The sequence below is a fragment of the Cyprinodon tularosa genome, unplaced genomic scaffold (assembly GCF_016077235.1).
Source record: "Cyprinodon tularosa strain WSP-4 unplaced genomic scaffold, ASM1607723v1 ctg11, whole genome shotgun sequence".
Lineage (NCBI taxonomy): Eukaryota > Metazoa > Chordata > Actinopteri > Cyprinodontiformes > Cyprinodontidae > Cyprinodon > Cyprinodon tularosa.
This window is the reverse complement of record NW_024037893.1, coordinates 767734-782120: the sequence shown is the minus strand read 5'-3', so window position 1 is coordinate 782120 and position 14387 is coordinate 767734. Positions and strand designations below refer to the sequence as shown.

The window sequence follows — 14387 nt, the reverse complement described above, 5'->3', positions numbered from 1 at the left end:
AACCTGTCTGCTTCAGCTGGAGTTGCGCCCCCCCCCCCCCCCCCCCCCCCCCCCCCCCTTTAAGGTAAATCAGGTGCTGTTTTCTCCAAGCATTGGACGTCATGTAATTTTAGATCAATATAAAGCGTTCCTGTTGGAGCTGAACCTCGGCGAGCTGGTGCAGACTGCATTCCAGTCCATTTATGAACATTTGCAGCATGAAGCACATTGATATGAGGAGTCCTCATCTGTTCTCTGTATTTTTCCCCCCGCTGCCTAGAGCTGATGGAACTGTGGTTCATTTGCATACATCACATGCAGATAATATTACTTACAGGTACTACGCTAATTTTTTTGTTGCTATGAGGAGATTGCCAAGATTTCTATCCGCCTATATGTTTTGGGGGTTTTTTTTTGTTTATATTCTGCATGTTTTCATCCATACATGCTGTTTTTCTGGTTATTCCAGCGTCCTGCAGTTTGTAGACTGCATGTTTGGTAGAGGTCATTATTTATTTTAGGAGTAGAAGATGCATCCCTACACAGTTTAGGCTACAGAGTATTTTTTTATACAACAGAGCTTTTGCTAATATTTTAAAGCTAATATTTATTTTGACATTTTGAATTGAGTGCAGCATCTTGTATAATAGATTATGGTAAAATGAAGTGGCTAGCATGTCTAATTTAGCCATCATATTGGTTTCAGTGCTAAATGGATGGTGGTGGTAACTGGGCCGCAGTTGATTGTTTCCACAGCCTGAAGCTCTGCTTTGGTCAGGAGCTTAAAGGAATAGTACACCCAAAACATGATTAGCCTTCATTTTCTACTCACCCCCATGCTGAACAACACTCTGGAGTACTTTTTTGATATCTCAAATGCATCTGGAGATCTGGGAGGCTTCTTGCTGTCTGCTGACATTCAAATAATGGAGGTCTATGGTGACCGAGACAGAAAGGTCCATAAAAGTCCACAAAAAACGTGTCAATATTCCTCCATACTGCTCGTCCAATGTATTCCAAGTGTCCTGAGTGGGTAGCATGCAGAATTTACTCGAAACGAAGTCATTTAGAATGTTTTTAGAGCATAAACAGTAGTGTATAGGATTTCCTGAAAGCGCGCACATGCGCGCTCACGACGCTACGGAAGCCGGCAGACCAAACCAGCGCATTCAGCTCGGCAAAGAACTCATGCTCTTCCTCAACACTGAAGTCCTCAGATATTTTTCTTTCGTTGTTTGTTTCTTTGCACAGGTAAACAGCACATTTCTTCTTCTTCGCTTGCATTATTGTAAGAGCAGACGCTGAATGCGCACTTTCATCTGGTTTGGTCTGCCGGCTTCCGTAGCGTCGTGAGCGCGCGTGTGCACGCTTTCAGGAAATCCTATTGTACTGCTCCCCTAAAGGGAGCAGTACTTCCCAACTGCTGCGGCCCCATCCCTGACTGCTGACCCCCAAATCCTTCTCTGTTGCTCGCCTCTTCAGGATGTCCAGCGGCTCACTATGGTCTGTCACTGCTTGGACGTTTGGAGTCACTGAGAGCTCAGTTTGTCAGTGTGGGAGCGCCTCATTTAGAGATTGGGAGCAATAAAAGGATGAAGGCTCTGGTATGTGTGTGTGTGTGAATGTTAAGTTCGCTTTGAATGCCCCATTATATTCCCGGCGTCCCACCCATGAAGTGTTGCGGATCTAATCAGTCTGTAAGTCATCTCCTAATAGTTTGCTCTCACCGTCTGTCCTCTGGATTAGTTTGTTCTCTCTGCCCTTTTTGGTAAGAAATGTTGGTTTCTTATCGATTCAGGCAGGCAGAATCAAACGACATGAGTCCTAAAAAAGGTTTGGGTTTGTACAGGTGCTGGTCATAAAATTAGAATATCATGAAAAAGTAGATTGATTTCAGTAATTCCATTTAAAAAGTGAAACTTGTATATTATATTCATACATTACATACAAACTCATATATTTCAGATGTTTATTTTGTTTAATTTTGATGATTACAAATGACAACAAATGAAAATCTCAAATTCATCATATCAGAAAATTAGAATATTGTGAAAAGGTTCAAAATTGATGGCCCCTGGTACCACACTCTAATCAGCTAATTAACTCAAATCACCTGCAAAAGCCTTTAAATGGTCTTTCAGTCTAGTTCTATAGGCTACACAATCATGGGGAAGACTGCTGACTTGACAGTTGTCCAAAAGACGACCATCGACACCTTGCACAAGGAGGGCAAGACACAAAAGGTCATCGCTAAAGAGGCTGGCTGTTCACAGAGCTCAGTGTCCAAGCACATTAATAGAGAGGCGAAGGGAAGGAAAAGATGTGGTCGAAAAAAGTGTACAAGCAAGAGAGATAACCGCACCCTGGAGAGGATTGTGAAACAAAACCCATTCAAAAATGTGGGGGAGATTCACAAAGAGTGGACTGCAGCTGGAGTGAGTGCTTCAAGAACCACCACACACAGACGTATGAAAGACACGGGTTTCTGCTGTCGCATTCCTTGTGTCAAGCCACTCTTGAACCACAGACAGCGTCAGAAGCGTCTTGCCTGGGCTAAAGAGAAACAGGACTGGACTGCTGGTGAGTGGTCCAAAGTCATGTTCTCTGATGAAAGTAAATTTTGCATTTCCTTTGGAAATCAAGGTCCCAGAGTCTGGAGGAAAAGAAGAGAGGCACTTCATCCACGTTGCTTGAAGTCTAGTGTAAAGTTTCCACAGTCAGTGATGGTTTGGGGTGCCATGTCATCTGCTGGTGTTGGTCCATTGTGTTTTCTGAGGTCCAGGGTCAACGCAGCCACATACCAGGAAGTTTTAGAGCACTTCATGCTTCCTGCAGCTGACCAACTTTTTGGAGATGCAGATTTCATTTTCCAACAGGACTTGGCACCTGCACACAGTGCCAAAGCTACCAGTACCTGGTTGAAGGACCATGGTATCCCTGTTCTTAATTGGCCAGCAAACTCTCCTGACCTTAACCCCATAGAAAATCTATGGGGTATTGTGAAGAAGAAGATGCAATACACCAGACCCAACAATTCAGAAGAGCTAAAAGCCACTATTAGAGCAACCTGGGCTATCATAACACCTGAGCAGTGCCACAGACTGATCGACTCCATGCCACGCCGCATTGCTGCAGTAATACAGGCCAAAGGAGGCCCAACTAAATACTGAGTGCTGTACATGCTCATACTTTTCATGTTCATACTTTTCAGTTGGCCAACATTTCTATAAATCCTTTGTTTTTATTGGTCTTCAGTAATATTCTAATTTCCTGATATGATGAATTTGAGATTTTCATTTGTTGTCATTTGTAATCATCAAAATTAAACAAAATAAACATCTGAAATATATGAGTTTGTATGTAATGTATGAATATAATATACAAGTTTCACTTTTTAAATGGAATTACTGAAATCAATCTACTTTTTCATGATATTCTAATTTTATGACCAGCACCTGTATGAGGGGACCAGATGGCGTTTCAGCAGAGACCACAGGACCACATGGTAAAATGGTATGTGGAAGACCCTATAGTCCCTATAAGGTTTGCTCATTTTACCTGCGTTTTATCAAAGTGCCTGAGGCTGCTTCTGGCACCAGATTAAATAAAGCTCACTTCTTAAACCCCGATAAACAGGTACCGCTGTTTTACTTAAGGCTTTACCTCTAAAATGGAGAACAGCTGTTGTTCCCATCGGGCCGCAGCCAAGAAGGGTGACGGCTTGAATCTGGCAGAGCTGACTGGCACCGCTCTTCAGTGTCTATTTCGGACCCCGAGTTGAGCACACAAGTGGAGAGTTGGCATGAGAGCAAGGAGCACATATGTGTAATTGATGGACTGCGTAGGTGCTCTGATCCACGCTAAGCTCCTTGCTCCTTCTGAGCAGCCCAGGTAGTCTGGACAGCAGGTCTACTAGCAGAGCAACTGAGAGGAGAGGAGCTTTTCTTCCCCGAGCTGCAGGCTGGGAAAGCGTCCAAATCTCCCGCAGATTCCGGTGACACCAGTTCATCCCCACAGGCTCTTTCTGCCAAAGATATTTAGCTGGAGTTGGGTGGGACGCTGAAGAAAAGAAAGGATCTTCAAGTGTTCATTGTGAGAGAAGGGAACAGATTATACGTTGGGTGTTTTGGACATGGCTGCTTGTAGGAGGCTTTTCCCACGTGAATTGGGCTGGATTTTACTGTGAACTAGTTAAAAAGGACACAGAAAATGAGTCTAATACAGGTGCTGGTCATAAAATTAGAATATCATGAAAAAGTAGATTGATTTCAGTAATTCCATTTAAAAAGTGAAACTTGTATATTATATTCATACATTACATACAAACTCATATATTTCAGATGTTTATTTTGTTTAATTTTGATGATTACAAATGACAACAAATGAAAATCTCAAATTCATCATATCAGAAAATTAGAATATTACTGAAGACCAATAAAAACAAAGGATTTATAGAAATGTTGGCCAACTGAAAAGTATGAACATGAAAAGTATGAGCATGTACAGCACTCAGTATTTAGTTGGGCCTCCTTTGGCCTGTATTACTGCAGCAATGCGGCGTGGCATGGAGTCGATCAGTCTGTGGCACTGCTCAGGTGTTATGATAGCCCAGGTTGCTCTAATAGTGGCTTTTAGCTCTTCTGAATTGTTGGGTCTGGTGTATTGCATCTTCTTCTTCACAATACCCCATAGATTTTCTATGGGGTTAAGGTCAGGAGAGTTTGCTGGCCAATTAAGAACAGGGATACCATGGTCCTTCAACCAGGTACTGGTAGCTTTGGCACTGTGTGCAGGTGCCAAGTCCTGTTGGAAAATGAAATCTGCATCTCCAAAAAGTTGGTCAGCTGCAGGAAGCATGAAGTGCTCTAAAACTTCCTGGTATGTGGCTGCGTTGACCCTGGACCTCAGAAAACACAATGGACCAACACCAGCAGATGACATGGCACCCCAAACCATCACTGACTGTGGAAACTTTACACTGGACTTCAAGCAACGTGGATGAAGTGCCTCTCTTCTTTTCCTCCAGACTCTGGGACCTTGATTTCCAAAGGAAATGCAAAATTTACTTTCATCAGAGAACATGACTTTGGACCACTCACCAGCAGTCCAGTCCTGTTTCTCTTTAGCCCAGGCAAGACGCTTCTGACGCTGTCTGTGGTTCAAGAGTGGCTTGACACAAGGAATGCGACCGCAGAAACCCATGTCTTTCATACGTCTGTGTGTGGTGGTTCTTGAAGCACTCACTCCAGCTGCAGTCCACTCTTTGTGAATCTCCCCCACATTTTTGAATGGGTTTTGTTTCACAATCCTCTCCAGGGTGCGGTTATCTCTCTTGCTTGTACACTTTTTTCGACCACATCTTTTCCTTCCCTTCGCCTCTCTATTAATGTGCTTGGACACTGAGCTCTGTGAACAGCCAGCCTCTTTAGCGATGACCTTTTGTGTCTTGCCCTCCTTGTGCAAGGTGTCGATGGTCGTCTTTTGGACAACTGTCAAGTCAGCAGTCTTCCCCATGATTGTGTAGCCTATAGAACTAGACTGAAAGACCATTTAAAGGCTTTTGCAGGTGGTTTGAGTTAATTAGCTGATTAGAGTGTGGCACCAGGGGCCATCAATTTTGAACCTTTTCACAATATTCTAATTTTCTGATATGATGAATTTGAGATTTTCATTTGTTGTCATTTGTAATCATCAAAATTAAACAAAATAAACATCTGAAATATGAGTTTGTATGTAATGTATGAATATAATATACAAGTTTCACTTTTTAAATGGAATTACTGAAATCAATCTACTTTTTCATGATATTCTAATTTTATGACCAGCACCTGTATAAGTAAGTGACCTGGATACACAGCCTAGCAGTGTTCTCATGCTCTTCAAATAGGATAACATGCATCCCTTTATTTTATTTTGATAAATAAGATGTCTACATGTTGATTTCAACATCTAACTGGAGGGTTTTAGACATCTGTAAACAGAAGCATTATATTCATCCATTTTGAGTCTTGCATTAACATTATGTGAACTTGTCTTTTGAAAAAACCCGCTAAGGGGAAAAAAAGAAAGCTACAGTAAAGAAAATGATCTACATCATAATTTCTGTTAATTTAGGTGAAAAGAAATGCTAATTGTTAAATGGATTATAAATCTAACTGCTGCACAACGGTACCTATTCCTCTTTACACATAGTTGGACGCGGCCTCCGCTTTTGTTATACATACCAAGTGACGCTCATGATGGGAGGTCTTATTTGAAAGCTGCTTTTAAATCCTCAACTTGAGAGAAATCAGAATAGTCAAAAAGCAATGTTTGTGAAAATCTGAAAGCAGTAAGAATAATCCACCTACACTAAAAACTTGTATCTAGCGCTTAATGGTTTGCTTGCTGCAGCTCTAACTTTTCTTAATGGTTCTTGTTACTTGCAGCGTGCAAAGACAGTAAAACCCCGGTAAAGATGTTCCTCTTGCTGAGTTGTTCTTTACGTTTTGGTCCAACATTTTATCATGTTCCTTCAGTTTGACCCCAATAATTCAGATTTTCCCAGTGACTATTTTTAACAATTCAAATCATTTCCTCTGAATATGGTCGAATCCTTCAAAACTGTAAAATACATTTTTCTAAAGGTCTTTTAAAGGATATATATATATTTAAATAAATAAATATATATTTGTAAGCTTCTTAACTTAGTCGTTTATAACCTGATGAACAAACTCATACCGTTGAAGTTTTTCTGAAGTACAGTGGAAGGAAAAGCTGGTTTGGGTTTTTCTCCCTGCATCGCTGTCTCCTGCTCTCCCTACATATCTGTTGGTTTCCTGCTCCTCCTCCCTCCTGCCGTTTCTTTTGTGTCCTGTATGCATTGTGCTGAGTTGGCGGTTGCTGCCCTCTCATTGTAGTTGAGCTCTTTGGTTTGTGTGGTACACCCAGAGCGTATGGCTCTGCTCAGGCCCTGTTGACTCCATATTCGGCCCCCCATCGACATTTCCACCTGTCTCTTGGTATGTGGGAGCGTGCGTAACGCTCCATCACTCCAAATCTCCACAGTTCAGAGATGACATCACTGAAAAGGCACAGATGGGTTCATATGGGGAGCACAGAAATGAGCTCTCCGTCCATATGGACACGTGTGTTTTTGAACCTCTCTGTCTGCCAAAGTATTCGTACTCAGGCTGGATTGCACGCTCTCAAGGCGAGTGGTATCCCATGGGGAAAGTTGTTTTAACCTGCTGCTAACTCTTTACCTTGTCTCTTGTCTCTCTTCAGCTCTGATTGGGTGGAGATACTGGAGCCACGCTCCCGGGAGCGCATGTATGTGAACTTGACCACCGGTGAATGCGGCTGGGATCCCCCTCCTGGTGTTCCTGTCCGCCAGGCAGACGGCAATCAGTGGTGGGAGCTGTTTGACCCGCACAGTGGCCGCTTCTACTACTACAACTCAACAGGGCGCCGCACGGTCTGGCATCGACCGCAGGGAGCCGACATAGTGCCACTCTCCCAGCTGCAGGCCATGAAGTGGTGCAGCGATGCCAGGCAGGCTGGAGGGGTCTCTGAAGACCATCACCACCGCCCTACCACCGGCAGCATCGGCAGCGTGAGAAGCCAGGGGCGCTGCACCCCTCTGGCGGAGCGGGACGGTGACAGCCCGCTCCCCACTGCCCTGGAGCCCTCTGAGCCAAGAGCTCACTCCGAGCTGGATCCAGCTATGGACAGCCGAACGAAGGGAGATGGAAGCAGCACTGAACATGACACAGATGATGGCAAAGACCCGCAGAGGTAAGCGATTTAACCTGAAAGGACTTATTCCAGATTAGGTTTAGTCATTAGAGGCTCATGTTACCAGAGGGAGGGTGAGGAAACATGATAGTGATCGTAGCAGATGTCGTTGCTGTTTGCAAAGATGCAAGATTATGCTGACTTTTACCCATGTGGGTTAGTCTCTGCTTTTTTTTGTTTTCTTTTTCACTTATCTGTGCAGTCCACACTTCCCAGGTTTCCATAGGATTGCTGGTGAACCGGGCTTTCCCATTTGAGCAAATCGCTACCAAATGGGGAAGAAAAAAACTGGTCAGCTATATTAGAGAGCACGTCGTGTCCCCCAGCGGCAGTGTTGCTGGTGCAGAACGAGCAGCAACAGTGAGGCATTCAGAGACCCCGTCATGTGCTCGGTGTTGCGGCCCCATCTAAACCACATCTTGCCGCGTCCAAGTCAAATACTAGACATGCCACTTCTGTTTCCCCTGGCTATGGGCCACTGAGGCTATCTCAGTGTCCCTCTTTGTGCTGACCACCGCTCCGCTCAGATGCAATCCTAATTTCATTTTCCTAAAACAAATCCAGGCTCGGGGCACTAGAGAACTGTAACCCCTCTAATGTGCATGAATGAGAGGCATGCAAGAGAATGTTGTGGTGGTTAATAACAAACAGAACCACCACATTCTTGCTGCTTATGAGCAAGTCTAACCCCAAGACTTTTCCGAGGGGGGTTAGTTTCTTCTCGAGCTGCCTTTCTCATTGCTGGTATCTTCAATTTCATACTTGGGTGCTTTACAAAGATGGCAGAGGAGTTAAGTCGGTGTCAAAGGCCTTTAATAGCTGCATCCGTCATCTGACAATGGATGTACAAAAAAAATGTTTTTACTGTTCCAAAGACCTTATTTGGGCATAGTGAGGCCTTTAACACCTAATCTGATCCCAGTTGGTTGTGTTTCCCACCAATACTCAACCTGGGCTGTAGCAGTAAAAACTAAAGCTGTCCACGCTCCAGTTCCCTGCTGGGCCAGAGGAAAGAAACGTAATCCTTTCTTCCATTCCATCCACATAGTTTAAAAATAAAAGTACTCCACACTTTTCAGATTTTGCAAGTGTGCAGAAAAACTGAATTTTTTTATTTTTTCGGTTGGAATGTAACGAAAAAGTTTTGACAGTATGAATTTTTACCTCCACTCTAACAACTAAGTTGTCTTCTACCAAATTGGTCTGTCCTCAAAACAATAGCCAGCTGTGCTCCCGATGAAGAAAGTTGAGGAGCATTTAGTGGACAGGATGCATACCCTAATTAGCCATATGGTCCTTCACATGCTCACCACCCTCCATCTCTCAGCAGGTAATTGGAAACCACAAAACGCACACAGGGCCGTGGAGAATGCTTGAAAAGGGGCCTTCCATGCTGGTTTGAGATGAACCACTTGTTATTGCCACTTCTACTTCTGGTCATCATTTCACATGCATGCAAGGGTCATTTCCCTTTTTTTGTGTTTCTCAGCTTTAACCCTTGGGCTATTTTGAACATGTCTCTACATGTTCCTTTTTCTTTCAGCACAGTTTGAATAAAAGGTTTTAAAACCTTTTTTTTCTTTGGGAAAACAATGCGGAAATGGGGCAGGCCCAAATCTTTCAAAACGACTGTTCTTTTGTTGCGGATCATCAGTACATCCAGTCAGAACAGTTTCCTGACAGCTTAGTGTTAGTAAAAGTCATGAAGCCGACTCGTCTTCCGTTCTCTTTGTATGAAGAGTCTACCTGTGTTTGGGTGCTTTCACAACGCCAACTGTAGCTGCCTTTCAATTCTGTCTGAGAGCCAGATCTGTGAATCATTGAGCAGGTCTTATCACATGTTACTGTGTATCTAAGCATGTGCAGCGCATCAGGGAAGTACCGTGAACTCCACGGAGAAGCTAAAAGTCACCGTGGTGAGAAGGAAGATGACGTAGGAATGGAAAGTGGAAGAAACAAAATAACATACCTGGGAAATACATCAGTCTGCATAGTTTTCATCAAGCTGCAAACCGAAGTGAACCCAGAAAAAGGCGTGTATGCGTCTGTTTATGTACATAGTGGCTGAGTATGGACGTGTTCCTATTGGTTGCACACCTTTGAGGTTCATAGGGACACAAAAGAGTTGCAGACGGTTGACTGCTTGTTTTAAATCCACCCAGAAGTGACTCCAGGTAGTTTACATTTGCTTCATAGCACTCTTTTGTCTTAGGTTTGGCCCTGAAGCAGAATAACCAACTACAGGAAACAAAAGCATTCTTAAACATGGTTCTGCCCCAGGGTGAACAAGAAGTTAACACACGCTGAATGGAGCAACATTTAGGTTTTTTTTTTTTTTTTTTTTTTTTTTTTTTTACCTGTAGATCCCCTCTGATTTATTGCTGTAATAATCAAACAAAAGAAATTCACAGTATTGGTCACATGAAAAGTCACATTCTGGTTGAGGTTTGATTTCCTGAAAATGCTGGGTTTTCTTATCAAGTAGGGTCCACTTCTCTTACAGCAGAAGCTGGTGAAATTGGTTTTATCATCTCAGTTTTAAGTGCTTTTTGGTTGGTCAGTCTGGAGGCAGAAACGGCTAATTGTCGTATATATTTTTATCGAGGGTTCAAATGTCCACTACCCTTTTTTTGTCTCTCCCTCTTCTCTCTTTTTCTTATGTTTAGTTACCGTCAAAGTCCAATAAGAACTCCCATTCATTTTCAATTTCTGACAGCATCGTCATTTTGTTTTCAATTTAAAGAAAAAGTTAATAGAGAAATTTGATTTATTCATATATGGGGCTACTGTGGTAATCTCTTTATTTTTCCTTTTGCTTTTAGAACTTTTACAAAAGTCTAGGTTTATTATAATTTTTTTTTTCAGCCTTCTGATAAACGTAAAACTCTTAATTGGTTAAGGAAAACCTGACTTATACAGAGGATTTTTAATATTTAACTAAATTTTAACATAATAAACCAGCACTCATCTTCCTGCCAGACTCGGTATTTCACTTTCTGTTTTTGTGGAAGGGTTTTGAAGGGGATTTTGCAAATAAAACATTGGCACACAAGCCAACGTATATAACAAAGATCCAAAACAAAGCAGCTTCCTCTCATACATTAGTGAGTAAGAGGCTGTGAGCTCTGCGAGCCGAATCACTGCTGGGGTTTATTTAGGAAATGAGGGCGCGTTTTATGGGCTAGATAAAGATTTTAATGAATCACGTATTCGCTTGGCGTTTACTACGAGAGCAGAAGTCTTTCATGCTTTTGATGTCGGAGGACGTAGTGGCCGAGTTTTAACACACACTGGAAGGACTTGTTTTATCTCCCCTCTCCTGGTGTGGTAAGCTCCTTTTTTACTGATCTTTATAGAGGCTGTTTTAAGTCTGCTCTTTTAAAGGAATCTTTTTTCTTTTTTTGTTACTCCCTTAAAAAGAAAGCTTGTAGCATTTATGGTTCTGTACTTTGGTCTTGTTGAAGCTAAGTGTTTGTTGTTTTTTTTCCCTTTCCATTTTTAAACCCTTCGCTCCACATAATTGCAAAGTTTATGTCATCCTCCAGAGCTCGATTACAGACATTCAATGTGTCCAGAACCTCTATTGTTTCAGCTCTTTTTGTCTTTTTTTTTTTTTTTTCAAGCCGTTCTTACAGTAAACGCGCTCTATCTGCTTCTGGAATGTGATATTTCTCAAAGACTCGATGGCACCAGGTCTCAGCTGACCTCAGCTCTGACCCCTTCATAGCAGGTCTATTTCTACGTCCTACAGCGCCGTTGTGTTGCTGTTTTGTCTCAGATTATATTTCCGGGAGTAGACGCTGACTACAGATTCAGCGAATAATCTATTATTGGACCTGCTGAAAGAGCTACAGATGAACTCTCAGGTTGTGGAGACTGGTCTCACTGGAATCCACTTGGGTTTGATTTTCATCCCGCTCCTTCAGAGCGACCCGACTTGACTGTTCTCTGACCCAGCCTGGCACTCCTTTCAGAGCCGGTCTGCAGGAGCCTCGGATCCACACAGCTGCTAGACATCTCGACTCAGGGGAAGGAGGTGTGTCCTTTCAGCTGTTGCGGGACAGCTGGCTCTCTGTTGGTCTCTTACAGGAAACGGGATGCTACCAGCTCCCCCTAAAAACCCCTTATGGTAGTTGATGTTGTCATTTGATATTTTAAAAAAGGATTCTGAAAGTCAAAGTTAGAAATCGGCCTTGAACACCAGCCGGTTGGTGTGTTATCATCTTTAATGATTCCTCTGTGTCATAAATTTCCTTCCTTTTGACCGATCCCATTGGTCTGCTCTGTGAAGTGTTTGTGCAGCAGAAACTTGGTCTGCGTGACCTCATTTCCTCTTCCTGTTCAGCAAATGTTAATAATAACCTGTTTTTGTTACCTCGCTGTTCTCATCACATTTAGGAATTTCCAAATCCATATTCCTGTCTTTTGAAGCAAATTGGCTAATGGTTTTTCCAGTGTGGTTTGAGACATGTCCCCTGAAAGCAGCGAGTTACAGAGTTAAACTGAGATTGAGATTATTCCCAAAGGCAGTACAGTGGGACGCTAAAGTGTTTATACACCATGGAAGCAATAGCATGGTGCTATTGGACAACAGTGAGATGAAATTGTAGTCTATGGTTTGGTGGATGGAGTTAAATACAGGGCAGTCCTAGATAACAACCTGTTAGAGGGGGAGGTTCACCTTCCAGCAGGGCAACAACCCTTAATATGCAGACATCACTACAGTTGAACTGGTTAAATCAAAATATATGAATTTTATTAGAAAGAGGTAGGCATTCAGATCTAAACCCAACAGAACATCTATACCAAGACCAGATTAAAACCGCGAGCGGTATTGACGGCCCTCGCAGCTCAGCGCCGCTCGGCCTATCGCGACCGCGGGAGCCGAGCGACCGCCGCCCCCTTGCTCCTTCCGAGCCAGCGGAAAAAGCTCCACGCTTCACCTCTGGACCAGCAGGAGACAACCACAGCATTGGTCAGGAAGGGTTAAAATAGGGATAAAAGATAATATCTGGGACGAATCTCATCTGTCAGATAGACGCTGCGGCCATCTCAGTTGGTGGGTCAAAAGTATATGTTCAAAAGAAGGAGAAACAGCATCTTCAAACTCCATGGTTAGCAGTATTACACCCTACTCAAAACTATAAAAAATCATTAAAAATCCATAGTTTGCAGTAAAATCCCGAAAAAAATCACACATGTCAAGGAATGCATCTTACATATTCTAGAATTTTTTTAGATTATTTACTAATTAATTGAAAGAAAATAAAAATCTTTAAACTTAAGTGCCATATACTGAGGCAGTTGAATACCCCATAAGATGCTCAAACATGCATAGATTCACGCCAAACTTGGCAGACTTTACTATAATCAAAGTATAAATAAATGTTCCAAATTTGGCTAGGATTGCTATAAAACTTTTTGAAAAACAACAATTTCCTATTAAAACAAACTTTTGAAAAATCAGAGTGACGGACTTTTAAGAAGAGCTATGCTGTGTTTACTATCAAACAAGAAGCAATTAAAGGAATATATTCCAAAAGTTCTAGCTTTTTTGAGAAATCGACTGATTTTTTAGAAATATTTTAACAAAGTGATTCTATTTTCAAACGGGTACCGTTTGATTCAAAATGGCCGACTTCTTGAGAGGTTTAGACCATGGCTCCAATGAAACTTTTTGTAGGTGGGGGGCTCATACAGATGTGTGCCAAATTTCATTATCCTAGGAATGAGCATGGCTAGGGGCTGAATTATTTCCTGGCATTATCTGTCCACTTGGCCAACTACTAGGCGAGAACGCAAACTTTTGAAAAATCAGAGTGACGGACTTTAAAGAAGCGCTTTGCTATTGTAACCAACTTACAGCATGCTTTATAAAGAACATATTTTGAAAGTTTTAGCTCATTTGGATAAAATACTGATTTTATACAATTTTTTGAAAAGAGGTCAGTGCTTTCACAACAGAGTAAAATGTAATTCAAAATGGCCGACTTCCGGTCGGGTTTACACCATGGCTCCAAGAGGCTTTTAGTTAGGGCCTGATAAGATGCAAATGTGTTCAAAGTTTCAATATTCTAGGACTAAAAACGGCTTGGGGCTGGTGGTTTGAACTTTGTTATTTCTAGGGGGCGCTGTAGGAAAATTAAGCCCCGCCCACAAAATATTGCTCTGGATTCCTGTTTGGAGTTGGACTAGGATCATCTTTTGTGATTTTGGTGCAGATCTGATTATTAATAAGGAAATGAGAGCCAATCGTATTTTCATGGCGAAACGCCTCACTTCGCCATGGCGCCACGGCAACACCATTTGACTAAAGCTCTCTGGGCCTTAAACGAAGTTAGGACAACATGTTGTCTGTCTGCTGACACAGTTTTAGGTTGATGAGGTCAAGTAGGACAGAGAGGGACCATTCCAAGTAAAAAACGTGACTTCCGGTTCTCAGGGGGCGTGGCTTCAATTATGTAAAAGTTTTAACATACAGTTTTGTTGGGAACCGAGAGAGGAATAATACTACCAGGTTTCGTGTCATTTCAGTTTCATATGTAAAAGTTATTGCATTTTGAAAATTTTGGCGAGTACGCCAACTTCGAGGCCTGGCCACACCCCTTTAAAATGCTGGAAAACTCAAAAAG

At 42.4% G+C, this 14387-nt stretch overlaps 1 protein-coding gene across 3 annotated transcripts in view; it reads left to right on the top strand.

Moving 5' to 3' along the window:
- The window catches only part of arhgap46a (Rho GTPase activating protein 46a), a 45498-nt gene that overhangs the window by 9933 nt on the left and 21178 nt on the right, over positions 1-14387 (top strand). For 2 of the 3 annotated variants that reach the window (XM_038294908.1, XM_038294894.1), the window contains exon 2: positions 7246-7755. In XM_038294908.1, coding sequence (XP_038150836.1) covers positions 7246-7755 — 510 coding nt within the window. Of the gene's footprint in view, positions 1-4173; positions 4200-7245; positions 7756-14387 lie in introns of those variants that run through there. The other variant, XM_038294901.1, reaches the window with a different exon arrangement.